The sequence below is a fragment of the Perca flavescens genome, chromosome 8, assembly GCF_004354835.1.
Source record: "Perca flavescens isolate YP-PL-M2 chromosome 8, PFLA_1.0, whole genome shotgun sequence".
Taxonomy (NCBI): domain Eukaryota; kingdom Metazoa; phylum Chordata; class Actinopteri; order Perciformes; family Percidae; genus Perca; species Perca flavescens.
Window position 1 is genome coordinate 8,097,556 of NC_041338.1, and position 20,704 is coordinate 8,118,259.

The following is a 20,704-nucleotide window of genomic DNA, read 5'->3' on the forward strand; positions in this document are numbered from 1 at the left end:
TAAAAACGTACGCCTGTGAATGTCTCTGGTCCTGTCGAAGGCAGAGTCACAGCAGAGTGGTGTTCGGGGCGAGCAGGAAGAGCTGGAGTATCCGGAGGACGAGCTGCTGTCTGTGGAGACGGGGTGACGGTGCAGCACAGCGTCCACCTCCACTCGCAGCTCTCCTGAAATACATTTCAATATACGGCAATGTTAGGCTGTCTTAACATTTTTTAATGCAGTGAAATAAGCATTGTGGCTGTTTCACAATCACACAAATTAGGGCTGCACAATTAATCGCAATATTGACTATTGCAATAGCCAAATCGCAGGGGGGCACATTATAGGGCTGGGTACCGAATTCAATACTTTTAGGCATCAAATTAATTTAAAGTATTGAGTATCGCAAAATGCCTTGTTATTTGATATCGGGTGATGACTCAGAAATGATGTTGGGAGACCTCGAAGAATATCCAACCTATCATTATTCAGTACCCAATTTCAATACCTAAGGAGTAAATCTCATCAGCGTCAGTGAGCCAATCAGCACGCAGCGTGTTTCTACCAAGATGTAATAATGCTTACACGTCGTAGAGACACGCAAGAAAAACTACGGGGCTCACGTAGTAGGAGCTGAAAAATAAAAAGATTTGTACCGTAATGTGTGATGTTGTAATTTTTGTTGTTTTATAAAATTGATATCAAACAAAAGTATCGGTTAGCCGGTATCGAAGTCACAGTACTGGTATCAGTACCGGTATCAAAACATTTTGAACAATACCGAGCCCTAGCGTAATAGCTATTAAAGTGGACATATTATATAGCATTTTCAGGTTCATACTTGTGATTCTGCTAGAACATGCTTTAAAGCTATAGTACGTAGTTTCTGTCGCCCCCATGAGGAATTCTAAGTAATGACAACAACACTGTTGGTGTGTCCACATGATACAAGCCTTCCGTGATCGCGCACCGCCCCCCCCACCCTCCTCCATGCAGTTGCTAGTAGCCAGGAGGACACGGAGGATTAAAAAAACATGATGAACTCTTCAGAATAGGTAATTATCTCCACTCGAGTTTCTGCGCGGGAAAGTCACCGGACGACACTAGCTTCTGAACACAGTTATACTGAGAAATACAGAGAGAGAGTTGTGTGGAGCTGATAGTCTTAATTAGCTTTGTAGCAACTCATTTGGCAACTGCTTGAATGTAACGGACGTTCAATAATATCAAAAAGTGACGCACTAAAGCTTTAATGTTCAAAAAAGATTTTATTTTTCTTATACTGCCCATGGCTGCTGCACCTGTATTCACCCTCTGTATGAGATGCTCTGTTGGAGTGCCTGTCTCTTTAAGCCCCACCCTCCCAAAAAAAAGCCCAGTCTGCTCTGATTGGCCAGAGCACATCTGCGAGTCACTGTTGCTCCGCTGTGTTATTTCACTCACTAGTAGGCCTGGCAAACCCGGTTCCTTTTAAGGATTTGGGTTATTCTGAGTCACTCACTAAACTGAACTGGGTTGTGTGAGTCACTTGAATCACTTGAGTCAGTATTGCTAAATCGCCAAGGAAACTCAGTCGCCACCTCATGAAGCTGCTCACAGGAGAGCCATTTAGTCACGGAAAAGAAAGCATTTTGAGCCAGACTGTTTATTTATTGTCTTAACTTAGTGTAGCCTAAGCAATATATAGGCTTTCAATGATATAGAAACAGGAACGGAGAAATGCCCGTAGCGAATACATTATTATTAGTTTTTTAAATCGACTGTGTGTTCGACCAAATTGCATTGAAAAATATTACATTTATACACCAAACCTACAGTATGCCTAGCTAGGCTATGTGCAGAACAGTGTATGTTATTTCAGAAATGAATGAATGGCTTTTGTTGTGGATTACTCTGAGCTCGAGGAGAGACTTCACTCGCTCGTCTGAATGAATCAGATCCACTCATGACAATGTAGCCGGCTGATTCGCGGGATTGACTGACTCGCGCGAGCATCGAGAACTCACGAGCCCTTGATGACTCGTGAGTTGTCGTGAATCATGGAATCATGAGTCTGCGGGTCGGATAACCTGTCTCGGACTGTCTCTCTTCTCACTCAGTCACTTGAGTTGACTTGTGGAGTTGTGGTTGCCTATGAAATTGTAAGTTACAAAGCTTTTTGCAGCTAAGATGGCTAGGACTAGTAGTAGCTAATGTTGCAAGAGGTTTGTGTGTGGCACTGTTATCATTTTAGATTGAATTGTAGTAGGACTCAACTGATCCGAGTTAATTTGTGAGTCAATTTAAAGACTTAGGTTAAAGATCCGAGTGAATCACGACTCGAACAGGTTTACTCCAGAGTCTGAGACTGACTGCAACGGAAGCAGGGCTTTGTACAGTGATAGATCACCAATAAAGGGTTCTTTACCAAATATTACACAACCAGACATGTCCCAGCAGTAAAGTGACCGGAATTTGGGGAGACATGACCAGTATTATAAAGGCTTCTAAACCAAATACTACATAATCAGAAACTTTTCAGGAGTAATGTGACCCGGAATGGACCTTTTTCACAGAAGACATTTTGACTTATGACAGGAAAAGCACAGCTGAAATTGATAACCTTAACGATGGCTCAATTCCATCGTGTTTTTTTTTGACTCACTGACACCATTTCAGTGATATGAGTCAGCATGCACGATACCAGGGCCTCTCCTAAGTGGAATGCAGCCATCATTAATGGTTTGGTACACCTGTGCCTTTCGTACTATGTCAACATGTCTGCTGTGAAAAAGGTCTATTGGGGAGAATTTAACAACATTTGGCAGCCAAGATGACATCTTTTACTACCGTTAGCATGCCATAGCTTAAAATAAACCCCACTCCAATAGTTCTTGCCTGGAGCAGATGACTAATCATAGAAGACCGGCTTAGAGTTTTGTAACACTAAGCCGAGAGTAAAAAAAAACTGTTGAAACTGGGGCATTCAGAACAGTTGGAAATCAGAATGTTTTAGCTCACGGGGATTTCTTTGAAATATGTTTACCTCACGTTTAACATGAAAATCCGACATTATAACATTATAGATATGACAGAAAATATGGAAAAGTCTAAAAGTTCCACTTTAAAATATGTGTCAAACCATTCCGAATTAAGTACAGTATTGGGAAGAGACATTCCGGCCTACAAATCGTATTCTAAAGACTAAAGAAAAAATCTTTCTTTGGTACAGATTGTCGCAAAAATCACACTATAATAATTTTAATTTTTATCTTTTTCAATGAAAATTAGAATAATAATACAAAATGATCCTTCCCTCCAATATTGCAATTGCAATATCCTTCAAAATAATCGCAATAAGATATTGTCCTCATATCGTGCAGCCCTAATACAAATCCATACGTTCACCCTGCCCAGGGCAAACACTGTTGCTGGACACCAGAGCAAATAGACTTTATAATTTAATTATAAGTCACATTTAAATGAATTTTTGTATTTAAATGAATTTTTGGGCCATTGATGGCCTCACATCTAAACATTGTAACCTCACATGTGAATCAAAGGCAAATAAGCAGTGATAGCCTGAGTCAAACCAGGTTGGTTACCTGCAGTGGAGGTAGGATGTGTTGAGGGTCCCATGTGACTAGATGGCGTCACCCTGGCGATGCCGCTGCAGGGTCGCTTCTCCATCTTCATCTCCCTGCAGGGGACACACACAGGCAGAGAGGTCTGATGCATCTTGTGGTTCATCCTGTTTTGTGTAAATCACATTTACTTTTAGAAGCTTATTTTCAGCATAAATACAAGGGGGGCAATAACTTTATCATATAAGTTTTGCTGTTTTGAAAGACATGTTCATGTAATGGATGGATCTTTTTTTCTAGACTGGAACAGAACAAAAATGATGGCCCAAGGCATGTCGGAAACCTGTTTTATATATTTAAACTCTCTCATTTCATGTCCAAGAGCTGAAGGGCAGCTCGTGTCCACCTATCACCACCAGGGGGAGACATTATCCACTCAACGTGCTCCTCAGCATTCCAACTGCTCTTCTACAAACACATCTGCAAACCAGTTAAACCTGTCGCATGGAGAACCACTGCTTTTCATTGTCTTATTTAAGCACACACACGCACGCACACACACACACACACACACACACACACACACACACACACACACACACACACACACACCTGCCTAATGGAAACCTGTTGATACTGGGGATGGAAACACGATCAAGAGATAAAAGAGCAGGTTCACATGAAGAACCCCGGTGTGTGTGTGTGTGTGTATTTGTGTTTGTGTAAGTAAGAGAGTCAGAGCATGTGGACGCATTTGCTTGCAGGTCCATGTTTTTGCATGTGTTTCTGTGTGTTTTCGCCTCCTAAGTATATCTAATCTCTCCGGCCCACTTACAGCTGGTTAACCATTGATGCTTTGTGGACCACTAATGCTGTATATTTACTGTCGAAATCAGCGGCTGATTGGTCTGTCTGTTAATCGATAATGGGACAAAGCATCTGTGAACTTCCCTGTGCACTGCCACAAAGATGTTAAAGGCAAATTAACGCTAGCGAGCATTATGTTTAAGTCACACTGCACTGCCTGAGGATAGCTACAGCATCACTCAACAGCACATCAACGCCGATGCATCCACACTGAATTCAGCACCTCCACTATACGGGAATTTCTTACTGACTTTTATGCAAGAAGAAAAAACAGTTCAAGCTGTGATGTATATGCTAATCGGGATTAGTGGACAGATTTGTGAGTGCAGAATTTTTCATTGCAATTTCTGAGTGATTTTTGGTGCCCTCAGTTCAAAATCTGCTCTTATGTTTGTCTCCAGATTCTGAGCATGAGAATGTGAGAGGATGCATGCTAAGAGACTGCTGTATTTCCTAAAATAAAACCACGTAGATGTTACTCTGAAAGCAGGGTCCAAAAATATAATGCTTCACTTCCATGGAGTTACATACAAGGCTTACAAACTGCCAAAACTCAATGTGCAACTTTAAACAATGAGCAAAGGGTATGAATCTGTCCTTGCCTCTAAAATATTGACTTAATGATTGATTACTATAGCTACATTGGTTTAGTTTATGAACTTCCATACAAACAAGTCATCAAGGGTCCAGGAATCTGACAAATGTCAGCAACAGCGGAACCTTTCTGTGCTTTCAAAGTGCTGGTATGTGTATTTTTGATCTTTGGACAGAGCCAGGCTTGCTGTTACCCCCTACTTTCAGTCTTTATGCTAAGCTAAGCTAATCACTTCAGCTGGCCCTTAACTACCACATAATACCCAAAAAGTAGCAAAGTTATGCTTTGATACACCAATATTATTTGTGATTAGTGATATCTGCAGTATACTCTACTGACTTTTGTATCTCTAGTTGAGTCTTTTGTAGCTCTAGTTGAGTCTTGAGTTTCTTCTTTGCTCCTTGGGTCAGGTCGTACTTGTCCAGGTCCTCCTCTGTCAGAGCTAAAAACTGTAGGGAGCACAGGAAAAATAAATGTGTTGAAGATAAGCAGACATACTGGTTTATTTCAGTGTAAAAAGCTTACATAACTTAGGGCTGCACAATTAATTAACCACAATCAGGATTTTGGCTTCCCACAATTAAAAAGGACACGATCGACTGCTATATTGCAGTTTAAAATGAGTTCTCCGCTCATAGAAACTCCTGTTGCATATTAAATCAAGCCAGCGCTTCTGCCGATGTAATGCAAGCCCGGCATCACACCAGGGCTAAATTGACTCCCTGCAAGTGTTTGGATTAACGCCGTTTAAAAGAACGGCGTTAGGTAACGGCGTTATTTTTTCAGTAACGGGGTAATCTAACTAATTACTTTTCCCGTCGTTACAACTCCGTTAACGTTACTGGACGTTAAATGCGGTGCGTTACTATGCATTGATTGAATAAACTGTGTAATCCGAATGCACCCCTGGCTCACAGCTAGTGAGGAGGTGGTTAATAACGAGGTAAGCGATTATGATTGGCTAAGGCAGAGTCATGTTTCATGGTAGCCAATCAGAGCCAGTGTTTTTACACACACACACACACACACACACACACACACACACACACACACACACACACACACACACACACACAAACACACACACACACACACACACAGGTAAACAGAGATTCGATGAAGCAGCAGAGATGGCGAGTCAGGAGCAATCCGAGGAAAAGTTGGCATTTTCAATGTGGAGATATAAGCACTACTTCAAATTCATTGTGGTCAAAGGCAAGAACGTGCATGTAATGTGTACATTATGTCCAGGAGTGAAGACTTTGTCGACATCCGTTGTAAGCAACTCTAATTTAATGAAACATCTCACAACGACACACGCATCTACAAAGCTAGTAGCCAAAAACGCCGATACCTCCACCACAGATGATCGCTCGCCATCCACTAGCAAAGAAGGACTCGGAGCAAAGTCCTCCAAGCAGCAAAAAATAGATCTTTCTGCCTCACAACAAAAACCTATGACACAGGCTGAAGTCAACCGTATGATAGGCAGGTATGTTGTTAAAAGTATATGTGTCATATAAGTTTATATGGTGTAACTGTTAACTTTTATTACGAAGATAATACTTGAAGTGCAGGATAAACCTCTTGCTGTCTGTCGACGTGCAATAAATATTGAAAGTTATATACAAACACCTGTCTGTTCTACTCATTTCAACTGACTTGTGAAAACTGCAAAAAAAAAAAATCCCAATTCTTTGACATATAGCAATTTTTTTTTTTACAGTAACAAATAGTTACTTTCCCTGGTAACGAGTTACTTTTATTATAGAGTAATTCAGTTACTAACTCAGTTACTTTTTGGAACAAGTAGTGAGTAACTATAACTAATTACTTTTTTAAAGTAACGTTCCCAACACTGCTCCCTGCGGGTCTTAAGAATCAGGGATTTTAAAAGCAGAAGTATTTTTAAGATGTTTTTTAAACTAAAATGTTATACAAATAGCGAACTCCAGTCCAACTACAGTTATTATTATCCATCCATAAGCCTAGAAGCTAAGTACAACTTCGGCACAGAATCACTTAAGGTTGGCTGACCTTTAAGGTGGACTAGCTATTCTCATTTTAGTGACAAGCCCCTCCTCTGAATGTTTTGCACAGCAGCACCCCCCCCCCCCCCAAGCAGTGTCTTAAAGTCTTATTTTGATGCAAAGATTTGCACATTAGCAGGAATGTAGCACAACATGTAAAAGTGAAAGCAGTGCTCTGTTTTTTAACATGGGAAAGTGCGATAAAAATATTTTGTCTGTAAAATTAATGAATCATCTTAATCTCAATATTGATCAAAATAAATGTGTTATCATTTTGATCGTCATCGTGCAGCTTGAAATACAGATTTTAGTGATTGACTGAGCAAACTTGTTGTTTCCTGTAAGGTATTCTGAATAAATAAATAAATGACAGGATGGCATCTAAAGCTGACCCACCTCCTCCATGGTGAGCTGTTTGAAGACGGGGTAATACTTATGGAGCCGAAGCCTGCGGAGCCAGTCCAGTATGCCGTTCTGCTCCGGAGTATTGGGCTGGCACTGGGATGGTGCCTGTGTATGGGACTGGGAACGAGACACGCAATGGGACTGAGGGTAGGAAAGGGACTGGGAATGTGAGTGGGACGTTGGATGGGAAAGGGACAGGTGCAGGGACTGACTGCTGCTTTGTGGATGTAGGTGGTGCTGGGAGTATGAGTGGGACTGAGTGTGTTGGGGATGTGGCTGGGAGGAGGGATCCCCTCCGCCAGCCATGGAGCACTGGGTGGGTAGGGCTGTTACAGAGGGAGGGAGGGAGGACAGCTGGGGGGAGTGCTGCGGAGGAGGAACGGAGGGAGGAAGGGGAGGAGGGAGGGAGGAGAAGTGAGGAAAGGGGCGAGTCATGACAGAGCTGTGGGTGCTGACGACGGGCTGGACACTGGCCACTCTGTACACCGCCCTGACAGAGGAAATACAGTCAGAAGGGATGCTGATGATGATGATGATGGATGATAGAAAGACAAAGAAAGAAAAAAATCGAACCTGTTGGCTCCTCTGTACTGAACCATACAGCCAAGACCTGAGGGACAGAGTGAAAAAAAGACCTTTATTGTCTTCACTGTCATCAAAAAACAAAAACAAAAACTCAAGTTATCAAGTGAGTAAAACCCACGTCCTGCTTAAACACTTTTGCATTATCCAAAAGAAACAGTAAGACTTTAGTATCTATTATTTACAGTACAATTGCTTTGGTTTTTAGTTTTCACAACAATGAAAATGTGAAAAAAAAGTCAGATTCTTGGCCTCAATATCTCATACTGCACACAAAATAACATCTGGATCAAATGAGGTAATACATCACACAGTGAGTTCATCAGAGCATGTAAACACTTAATGTTAAGCACGGGAATGTAATTGGTGCTACATTTTAAAATTAAAAAAGGCCTGCATAATATAATGCTATCAAAGAGTAACTCATTCTTAGAAATGTCCTGTGTAATTTAAGTGCAATTCATGCAAAAGTCAGTATTTGAAATTATGCAGATGAATTACTTAGAAAGAAAAATGGATTGAATACAGGCCCGGATTGGGTAATCGGGTGCACCGGGAAAATTCCTGGTGGGCCGGTCTGTATTTTTGGCCGCGAGGGCCGTTGTTGTCATGGCACTGGGTTGAAATATGGATGCTGTCCCTAGGCTGCCTACACTCACAGCAGCCCCACTCTTTTTATTTATTATTTTACCGCAGTCCCACTCTTTTTTATTTAATATTTTCTCGCAGAGTGCAGCCTGCAGGTTAATGATGACGTGATTATCTTTTGACTCCCTGGCCCCGCCCCCGACATGGCACCTTGCAAGCGCTTGCAAGTTGCTCAAAATAAAAAAAGTCAGATAAAAATGGATAACAGGAAGCGCAAAGGCGGCGCTGAAAAGGCCAGAATAAAAAAGAAAAAAAACAAATGAAGACAACGAGGCTGGTAAGTAAGCTATCGTTAAGATAGTTAGGAGCAGTGCAAGATGCTAGCGACCGTGCAAAACAACGTTGTCTACAAACCCCCGTTCATGTATCAAACTTTTTCTTACAGATCTTCAGCAGCAGCCGCCTCTAGTCCGGTTTGCTGCTAACAGTGAAGAGCAAGGCCCAGTAATGTTACCAAGCTCCAGTCATGAGCCCAACAGAATGGGCAGGTTGGATTGTCATTCAGAAGAACTAATAGTAATGAAGAGCCCTGCTCAATGAAAAATGTTTCTTACCCCATTGGCAGATAATGTAGCTTGTTTTAAGCAAAAAAATCACTTCATTTTGAGGTGTTTTTTCATACTTGTTTAGTAAATGCATCTTGATGTAAGATTTTTTTTTAGATATTTGGACTGGAAACGAGACAAAAATACTAAGTAAGAAAAGCATTTTTTTTCCAGTGATCACATTAGTTACAATATAACAACTTTCTATGCCCAAGTGTTACTAGTGACCCATTATGTTTTTAATCAAACAATAATGAATATAATATATCATCATTTCCAATTTGGAAATGATGATATTTTTCGAAAATACAATGAATTACAAGGCTGTAGAGAACAGTGCGCCTATTGCAAACTTATATTCTGAGGTTTTAATTACATTATTTTAAAATAGTCAGTCGTGAACTAAAGTGGGCCGGTCTAAGGCAAACTCCAGGACTGAAAATGAGTCCCAATCCGGCCCTGATTGAATAGGCTGTATTACTGTAAATATTGTACGACGTCTATAGAGTCAGACATTATCCTTCAGTATATCCTACATTCATACAAGTCAAAATCCTTATTGGGATTGGATTTCACTGCATCAGTTTCATGTCACGTTCTGTTTCGACCGTAGTTGTACAGTAGGTTTACAGTTTCGATAACACACATTTCGCTTTAGGGTGCCAAGTTGCAGAAAGTACCAGTACAAGCACTCCTTTACTCCTCACTATATATTAGTTTATCTCCGTATTGTGATAATTGGCCAAAACACCCTATGATGCTGAGGTACACAACTGACGATGTGTCCCGCTGGTAAAGCCTTCTAGCAGCCATCCTTGAAGAACTCCCAAATTAGAAGTGGTGCAAACACTAGGGATTGCAACATCTAGTCCTTTCAACAAACCTTCATTCTGGAGTGATCCAGTGACCGCTGCGAAAGAGCAGCTGACAATCAGGGAAAAACCAGATGACAGCCTGGAAAGACTGCTGACAGGAGGGAATAGACCCCAATGGGGCTAGTATGGGTTAGCGACCTGAACCGGCAGGACCCAGCGCTGGTTAGTGCTCCTGGATCCACCCATCAATGCTACAAAAACCTCAAAGAAGAAAAATACCCCCAGGGTCTGCGAGAGCGGGGGCGGAAAATGACCCATCACAGACGGATCTTACGGTGACAGACCATGGAATAGAACTGACAATGAATAGAACAACGAGCACTGCAACGGATGGACCATCAACACTGTCAGGACAAGAGCTGCAGAACTGCATCTGTGGCTGGTCAAAACTAACAACAGCGAGGGGCCTTAAAATCCATCAAGGCTTAAAGAAATGCCTCACCAAGCTCAGCAAGGGGTCTCGCAATGACCAATACTTTTTAAGGACTCGGCCAAATCAGTCGAGTGAAGCCCAGAGGCAGGAGAACCCCCACAGTCCTCAGGGTATCTGAGCTCAACATCGCAAAGACCCTCCAACAGTCTCCAGCCCGGAGCCCAGCCAGTAACAGCCAGCAGCAGTCTCTAGCCCAGAGTCCAGCCTGCAATACCCAGCAGCAGTCTCCAACCTAGAGTCCAGCCAGCTACAGCCAGCAGCAGTCTCTAGCCCAGAGCTCAGCCAGCCACAGCCAACACCAGCCTCCAGCCCAGCGCCCAGCCAGCCGCTGCCAGCAACAGAGAGGAAAAATCCATCCAGAAGATAGTGGGAGACCATTGATTCAGACCTGGTCCTCCTACTAGGACAACAGAAGGGTCCTATTGAGAGAAAACTGGAGAACATGGGATCCATCATCTACAGCTATGGCTCAGAGAGGTTTGGGATAAAGAGTAAAACGCAGAGGCAGCAGAAAGACCCTCTAAACCAGTCAAAGTCAATCAGCACCTGGGCCCAATGGTATCCCATATAGGCTCTATATGAACATCCCCGGAGTCCTTGGAAGCTGATGAAGGTGGCTTGGCAGAAGGGAGTGATACCGAAAGCATGGAGAAGAGCAGGAGGTATCCTGATCCCCAAAGAGAAGGACTCGTCATCCATCAGCCAGTTTTCGGATCAGATCAGCTTGCTGAATGTAGAGGGAAAGATCTTCTTCAGTGTCCTGGCCCAAAGGCTCTCTACATTCCTGCAAAGAAACAACTTTGTTGATACATCGGTGCAGAAGGCCGGGATCCAGGGTTTCTCAGGATGTCTGGAGCATGCCAATATCATCTGGCACCAGATACAAACTGCCAAAAAGGAACGGAGAGACCTACACATGGTTTTCTTAGACCTTGCCAACGCCTTCGGCTCAGTTCCTCACAAGATCTTTTTTTTATGATCAAATGTTTTTATTCAACACATATCATAGACACAACCAGCAACAGAACATACATGTACCCCCCCCAAAATAAAAATAAAATAATACATAAATGAAAAAAACTAAAAATTACATTAGAACTATATACTGTATAAGAACTGTATACTCAAAACAATATCAACCTACCTTCCCCAGGACCCCGTGGGCTGGCAGCTGTAATCAAAGTCTGCCTTTTTTTCTCTGCCATTAAAAGCCACATATCCACATTCAGCAGTCTAGCACCATTGATGCAGGCTGTTGAAAGTTCCATATAAACTATGTCAAGAAAGGTCAGAAGCCATTGTTTAATGGTCAAATTGTGTGGGGGCTTCCAGCACACCGCCAGCATTTTCTTTGCAGCTGTGAGCCCGGCAAGGACTATCCTTTTCTGACATTTAGAAATTTGGAGTGAAGAAGTGTCATTCAGCAGCAAAACTGGTATTATTGTGGGAGCTGTCCCAGAGACAGTGTCGTCAGTTCTGAGGCAACATTTTGCCAGAACCGTGCAACAGGGGGACATTCCCAAAACATATGAAGAAATGTGCCCATGGTCTTTAGCGAACACAGTGTTCATGAAGCATCACCAATAATTTTCATCAGGTACAGCCTACGAGGGGTCAAATAAGTCCTATGGACAAAATTATAGTGGATCTGCTGGTGGTTGGGATTTCTAGAAGCCAATTTGACATTATTCCATACACTGCTCCAGTCAAAATCCAGCTCTAGCCCTGGGAAATCTCTCCTCCATACTCTGTCTAGTGGAAGTGTCTGGTGTGTGTCTTCCCTTATATACTGATATAGAGTGGATACCATGCCCCGTGAATCACTTTTAGTAATGAACAGCTCGTGAAGCGGATGTGCAGGCAAGGGATGCTGCCACGGTACGCCATGTGCCTGAAGAGCTGCTCTAAGCTGGAGGTAAAAAAAGAAGGATGTGCCTGGTAGGTTAAAATCTTTCTTTAGGTTAGAAAGGAGCACAGTCTGTTTAGATCAAAAATGTCTCCTAAAAGGTGAATGCCCCCCTTTTCCCATTGTGGGAAGGGGATTGGCCTACCCACCATCAACAAATCACTGTTGGGGGAATAAAGATGCCATCTGCAGGAAGAGTTACAGTACCTTTCCACTGAGCGCCAAACCTGAACAAGATGGGAAATGATTGGACAAAATCGTAGCCGACACTGCTTAACCGAAACGTTCGCAAACAGCACATCTTTCAAAGACCAAGGGTGCACCATCTTCTCTTACATCGCACGCCAGGGGCAGAGAGAGGGACCATGGAATCTACAAAATTTACCCGGGGCAATATATTCATTTTTACAAGGGAAATTCGAGTCTGTAGCAAATTCACCCATCTTTCCAAGTCACCCAGAACTGCATTCAGCATCTTGGTATAATTGTGTTTAACGATGCAAGGGGAATATACCAATACCTAGGTGCCTAAACTGTTTAACAGATGGAATAATTGAAGGTAAAGCAGTTGTCTTAGCTGCCTCATTCAGAGGCAGTAAAGCCTCTGAATAACTTTAAATCCTGAAAGCCCTCCAAACTTGTCTAATATCGTTAAAAGGTGAGGGGTAAAATGTAGTAGGTCTTCAAGGAAGACCAAGACATCATCAGCATAAAGTGCCAGATAATGTTGCGTGCTTTTAACAGTGATAGGTCTTATAACTGATGAAAGTCAAATCATCTGTGCCAAGGATTCAAGTGAGAGCGCAAAGAGGCTTGGGCTTAAAGGACAACCCTGGCGAGAGGATCTCAATATCGGGAATAAGGTGGAGCAGAGATTACCTGTAAGCACCATCGCTGAGGGGTTTGCATATAGCACCTTAATTCATTTTATGAAGCACTCTCCAAAGCCCATCACCTCCAAAACTGACCACAAAAAGGACCATTCAAGGCGGTCGAATGCCTTCCTTGGATCAAGTGATAATACAGCTAACGGAGCTTTAACGTTCACTCAAGCGTCAATCACGTGTAGCAGCCGTCGGACATTATCAGAGGCTAGGCTTAGTGAAGCCAGTCTGGTCGTGGTGCACCAGCGATGGAATATAAAACTGCAGGCGACGGGAGAGTACCTTGGCGTAGAATTTAATGTGAGCATTCAGAAGACTGAGGGGCCAACATTCAGTTGAATCTTTGTGTTTCTTAAAGCCCCAGTGTGTAACGTTTATAAAGTTTTTAGAAAGTGCCCTTATTCCCTCACAAGATCTTGTGGACGGCCTTCAACTACTTTGGCATACCAAAACAATTCACAGATTTGGTCAAGAGCTACTTTCAGGATCTCAGTTCTGTATAACATCTGAGAACAACACCACTGCCTGGCAGCACCTGGAGATCAGCATCATGGCAGACACAATTTCCCCTCTGGCATTTGTCATGGCAATGATCATAAGGGCATCTTGTTGGGAGGCGAGAGGACCAAGAGCGACCTGCGTCTTCTGCCAATTAGAGCCTATATGGACAACATGACCATCATCACAACGACAAAATCATGCACTAGACGCTTGCTTCAGAAACTCCAGGAAAACACCCAGTGGGCAAGAATGGAGATCAAGTCAAGCAAGTCAGGCAGCATCTCCGTCGTCAAAGGCCAACTAACAGGTGAGCAGTTCTACATCAGCGATGAACCAATTCCAACAGTCCTAGAGAATCCCATCAAGAGCCTCGGACGATGATATAATGCAGACCTCAAAGATACCCAGCAACTTGAGCAACTCTGGCAGGACACAAATCAACAACACTGCACCACCGGGGAAACTGAAGCTCTGGTGTTACCAGTTTGGGCTGCTACCCAGACTCTTGTGGCCACTGACCATGTACGAGGTCTCGCTTAGCCATGCCAATTTCTAGTTTGGTTGAAGATTTCAAGTATGCAAAGGTGAGATTGGACATGTCCCTCACTGACTCCTGGGACTCTGTGGTGAGAGGTGCTGCTCCTACCCTAGAAACAGGGAGGAAATGGACCCCAGCCACAGCTGTGCTACAGGCCAAATCTGCTCTCCTCCATTTTGACGTGGTGGGCCACGTCCAACAAGGCAGAGGAGGCTTTGGCCTTGGAGCTGTAACACCTCTCTGTCAAAAGGCATCTGCATCCAAACATCCAAACAGGCTGAGCGTCATTGTCCGAGCTACATATGATGTAATGCCCTCTCCCACAAACCTGCAGCTATGGCTTGGAAAGGACCCATCCTGCCCCCTGTGTACATCCCCTGCAACACTCACTCAAGCACATCCTGGTTGGATGTAGGACCAGCCTCACTCAAGGCAGACACACGTGGAGACACAACCAAGTCCTCAGGTGTCTAGCCGAACAAACTTGAGTGCAAGAGGGTATCGATCGTCCTGGGAGGACACCATCGAAGAAGCGTATGAGCATAAGAAGCTGCGTTACTCCAACTTAGCAGCTGAGATAAGGGTGCGCCCGGTGGAGGTGGGGTGTAGGGGCTTTGTAGCAAGCACAACGGCAAAGCTCCTTAGGTTAACAGACAAGCCATCAAAGAGTTGGCCAACACCGCCGAGAGGACCAGCCATTGGCTGGGGCTGAAGAGGAGCGGTACCACCTGGGCTGCTAAGGTGAACAACTAACCACAGGACACACACCCAGGCTTGATCAACCTGAGGTGGGCCTGCCTCAGCAGAGGGTGTATTGTGATAATGGGCCGAACCTTGTGATGCTGAGGTACACAACTGACGATGTGTCCCGCTGGTAAAGCCTTATAGCAGCCATCCTTCAAGATATCCCAAATTAGAAGTGGTGCAAACATTAGGGATTGCAACATCTAGTCCTTTCAAAGAACCTTCTCATTACTGAGTTCTCTTTTTCAAAACTCTTCAAACAGTCAGCACAACAGAAGTAAATGTGGACTAAACACAACATTACTAGAAGTACATTAGACTGCAGTATGCATACATCATGTATATGCAACATTCAGCTACATCTAAAAAAATATTAATTATATAAAAACTATTATAATTATAATAATATGATGAACACTGAGCGCTTATTTACATTCCTTAATGGCCCCTATCAATGACTTGTGCCAGGTGAGGAAAGGGGGGAAGTTTCAATGTCCTCTCTCCCAGTCACAGACAGAGTGGTTTACAGCCTATCCCAGGATAGTTTCATGATTTTTCCTTCCACATTAAGTGTGATTTATGGTTCTGCGGAGGCTCCTCACAGAGCTTTTGCCATAGCCTATGTAAGTGGCCTGAAGTTCATACTTCATGTGTGTGTGTGGGGAGTGTGTGTTAGAGCGAGGGAGAAGTGAGAGAGTGACGTTAATTTTCTTCAGAGAGAGTAGCGACTTTAGAGTCATAGTGAGAGAAATAAAGAGTCTCCCCTGTGCTTTCTGACCACGTTGGGAAATCTAAAGCAGGAAAAGTTAACCCTCTTCTTAATTTCATGTAGTTTATGGAGAAGAAGAACCAGGAAATGAATAGGGGGAAATGCAACGCTACCAAGACACGACGTGCGTCCCCACACCGTGTTGTTACATTTTTCGATTGGTGAACGTCAGGCTACGGCATGGGTCTGGCGTAGGTTAGAATCTCCACGTACCTACATATGTAGCCACGGCGTAGATTTTACACAGAAGTATAAATCACGCTTTACTCTCCAGTCCTCAACCCCATGCAAAAAGATTCTCTCCCAGGTGTATTACAAGAGAGGACGAAAGTGGGATGTGGATGAGAACTTGTGGCCAACTATAGAAGACAGGGTTGACCAGCACTGTTGTATTTATCTATCTGCAGCTGCCCTATACAAGTATGCACAGTGAATATGTAGAGTTTTGTATCGCATTACTGGAATGACTTTAGTTTAATTCTGTGCACGTGGAATCACACTATGCAAAAATCAAACTGCAAAAGAAATAATGCATATTTAAGTGTATTGCAGCATTTATTCTGATTCATTGCTGTGACATACAGTATACTGTTAGCATAATCCGTACAATAAAGAAAGCCCTTATTTTTTCCTTTTCTCCTTCTACTGCTTTACATTTGAAATGTATTATGTATGTATGTGAAGATATAATGTGAAGATTTTATTAGCAATACTGGTGCAATGCTGCTTACTCGTTGTTAAACTAAGAAAACATGCTTGTGAACACACACACATTGATACAGTGATATGTGCGCTTAGTAATGCGCATCAACGCTTATACGCTAATATGAGGTGTTTGTATTGTGAAGGACTGAGCATGTGATTTAGTGTCATTTTAAGTTAAAATGCAAAGACACTATACTGCTTACATAAAGGATTTTCATAAATATTTTATTACCAACTGCTAAATCTTAAATGCAAGGGGGTTTCTGCATGAAACACTTGAATGTGTCCTAATTTTAACCTTTAAAAATATGTCAGGGCATTTTGCTACGATGAAAGGTTTACCATTATATTATTAAGAGCTTGACACTGTCATTTTGTTCTTTTCTGAAAGCAGTGTCTGCTGTGTGATATAAACCCATTAGCCCTTTGTTAAATGCAATATTATGAAGAATGGACTATGATATATTCTGGTGGGGGCAGAGCTCTGTGTGTGTTTGTGGAGGCAAATTACAGCATAGTCAGACAGACTCATATTAATCTTGCTGCCCTGGGGTCTCCGGAGTCTGACACGCACGCACACACACACACACACACACACACACACACACACACACACAGAGGTAGAAACACATGTAAAAGTACAAGCACACACAGATATACACTGCACCAACGGCTATAAATACTCTTTGGGATGAAGTGACAAATCACAGAATCAAACACACACACACACACACACACACACACACACACACACACACACACACACACACACACACACACACACCAACATGAGGTCACCACACTCTAGGCTTCCCAACACAAACATGCCATGCTGAATTCCCACATCAGACTAAAATAGACCCTGTTCGCTCCCTCCAACACCTCCAAAACACCAACTGAAAATCCTGCCTGCAGTCTCACCTCTCTCGGCACTTCACTACCACCAACCAAGACCTACACCCACGGCCTTGTCCTTTCCATTACCTCTTTTTCCACTCCCCTCACTCTCTTCTCCAACGGCAAAAACCCAGACATGAAATCTTTTATCTTGCCCGTCTTTCCCCGTCCCTCCTTGGCACCTTCTTTCCTTGCATCTAAGAATAGTTTTACACTATATCCCTGCTGCCCTCTTTACAGACTTACTGATTTATAGACTCACACATTCACAGCCACACATTCATGACATCCACAAGTTTGATTCTGATGTTTTAATGCTACATGTAGTCTCCTATTTTTCTGCATTGAAAAAAGGAGACAGCAGAAATTACATGAAATCCAAATTAGAAAATCACTGACAATGAAACAAAAGACTTACTAGAGCTGGAGGTGAACGGGCAGGTTGGGGCTACAGGAGCCGTTGGAAGGGAGGAGGGTAATGGAGGAAGAGGGGAGGGGAGGGAGGCAGGACAGTTGGGTGAGAGAGGCCTGGTGGAGGTGAAGAACAGCTGGACGCTGTGGTGCTGGAGGACAGGACATGGCAGCGCTGTCAGACACCTGGGCGCAGGCAGAGATACAGGACAGCAGGGGGACAGACAGGAAGTCAGACAGACAGACACAGAGACACAGGGAAAGCCAACTGGATTTAAAAGCTACAGGAGGAGATGCTACATCACATGCTATTACACAGTAACTTTTTCACCACACCTGATCAGTACTTTTCATATGAAGTAATTGTCTTTCAAAATGTAATGCTCACAATACTTTTGATATGCTTGTCTTCTGATTTGCATACACATTTCACCAACATTTAAACAACTTTGCTCCTAACACTCTGGGGGGACATTTTTACATTTCTTTTTAAATTCACATTTTAAGGATATTTGCATTTAACCATGTGTTTCGTATCAAAATGTTCAGAACAAACTCAGCTTTCTGTAAAGCGATTGTTTACACCCCCTAAGGGTGTAAACAATCGCAGGCGGGCATTAAATATAACAATCCACTTGACGATGGCGTTATCGTTTGTTGATGATTTGATTTGAATGTGCCGTTGGCCAATCAAGAATTGAGTTGGTACTTGGTCAGCATCTGTTTAACTTTTTTTTTGTTATGCTTATTTTACGGTTTGAAATTTTTCTGATTCGTTTTACTTTTTCGACTGGGTTTTTTTTTCTTAGAAAAAAAATCTATATGGGCCAGTACAAGGCAAGTACAAGTTTTTTTCACTTGCCTGATCGGACAAGTGAAAAAAAAACCTTAACATTGCAGTAACCCTGCAGTAACATGGAGCAGGATAGACAGCAAGGAGTAGGAAGAGCATGTCGACAAGGGATCGGCCAGAGAGGTGGGCATGGGCCCCAACAGAGAGGCCAGAGAGGTTACTGTAAATGCTGTAAAAACACGTTTGGCCAAATGATTGTAGGGGATGTCTTTATTGATCACAACTTGATTACACATAGAATATAATGTAAGTGTATTGCCTAAATGTGAAAACTGTAATCTGTTTTACCGTACACTACTGTAGCATATTACTTTCAGCACTTCTAACAGCCATTTGAAACATGTATCTTGCATTGTTTGCTACTGGATAACCCATTCCCTGTTTCCTCCTTGTTTACTGTCTCATGTGTTCCTGTATTCCCTGTTTTACCCATGTTCTATCTGTGTGGTTGTCGTAGATTCTTCCTTGTGTGTGTTTCATGCTTCAGTTTCCTGTTTTATTTTTGTATTCTCTCCAGCTGTGTTCAAAACCTCATTCACTCACTCACTATTCCCTATATAGTGTTTATTAAATAGTGAACTATATAGGGAACGGCTAAACAAGATTTCCGACACTCACTGAAAACACATCGTTGCGTAATTTGCGTCAGGAGATGCGCCCGTTGTTTGTGTGACGGAAGGAAGCGGGCGCGCCAAGCATCATGTAAACAAACCGAAACAAAAATACTTCTAATATGTCCCTGAAACAAGCAACCAGGAGGATATTAAAATGTTGTATATATGTTGCATGTTATATTTCCACTGTTTAGAAACGAAAGTCCGCTGCATTTTTCCTTTTCAGTTTTCGCGGTGACATCTGCTTCTTCTTCTCCTCCGGGAAAACGTGGCTACGTTGCATTGTGGTATACGGGAGTAAAATGTAGGGCATCATATGTACACTCAAATTAGCAGTGCATTCTGGGTATTTTATAGTGGACTATATAGTAAACCAAATTAACCACGCAGAATTCAATTTACCACTACCAAATGGCGAACACACTGTATAGTGCACTATTTCCGTAATAGGGAACAGTTTCAGCCCACAGTTTCTGTTTCTCCTGCGTCATGTCTTGTTTTACTTCCTTCCTACTGCCAGATCTCCACATTTGTGCAAAATTAATAATTTGAGCATATAAAACACATTTCCTGCATTCTTGAGCCTGGCCTTGAAGGGGACCTAAGTCATAGCGCATTGTATTTCTGGCACGCTGCCCTCTGTTTACATTATATTCCACTACACACACAGCAATAAACACAAATCAGCAAAGAACTCTGTAATGAAACATTATCTAACAAGTGTATTGAAGCGGCTCTGTTGTAAAGGCTAACGTTGCTCGGTTAGCTATGATGTGTGATTGGACAATGGCCGTTTTGGGGGAGGGGCCGGCGAGAGGTCAATTACATCATTTTAGAAAGCACAGCCAAAACGATTTGTCATAAACTAAGTAACAAAAGTGTTAGCCAAGAGGCTAACGGCATTGATAATTAGGCCAAACGGTACTGCCACTACTATTTTAGTGATTTAAAAGCAAATTGTTTCTTGCAGATTGTCAAGTTAATGAGAATACAGTTGTTAGAAGGTAATCTATGAAGTCAAAGCTAACTCTGACAGCTGTAGGAAAGCTAACATTAACTTTAGCTGTCTCCATGAAGCTCCCAGCTAAGCTCCTATAACTCGCAACGCAGCTAGGAAACTAGAACAAGCTAACTATTGAACTAACTGTTGCGGTTATGGACATTTCTGTTGAGGATGTTTATATTTCTGTTGCCTGTTTTCATAATTCTGTATGTTTCCTGTTTTGTATATTTATTCTGTGGACTGTGTATATTTCGTTGTGTATATTTCTGTTTCCTGTTTTATTGTTATAGTCTGGTTTTCTGTCTTGTCTTGTCTAGTTTTACTACCTGTGTTTTCCCGCCTTTGTTGATTACTCTG

General features: G+C 42.6%; 1 protein-coding gene across 1 annotated transcript in view; it reads right to left on the reverse strand.

Annotated features, from left to right (window-relative positions):
* Positions 1 to 20,704, reverse strand: part of zcchc14 (zinc finger, CCHC domain containing 14) — a 64,029-nt gene that overhangs the window by 10,971 nt on the left and 32,354 nt on the right. Inside the window, exons 7-12 of the mRNA XM_028584434.1 lie at positions 17,885 to 18,063; positions 8,013 to 8,049; positions 7,431 to 7,929; positions 5,344 to 5,453; positions 3,564 to 3,658; positions 12 to 164 (exon numbers count right to left, since the gene is read on the reverse strand). Of these exons, the coding sequence (XP_028440235.1) occupies positions 12 to 164; positions 3,564 to 3,658; positions 5,344 to 5,453; positions 7,431 to 7,929; positions 8,013 to 8,049; positions 17,885 to 18,063 (1,073 nt within the window). The remainder of the gene's footprint in view (positions 1 to 11; positions 165 to 3,563; positions 3,659 to 5,343; positions 5,454 to 7,430; positions 7,930 to 8,012; positions 8,050 to 17,884; positions 18,064 to 20,704) is intronic.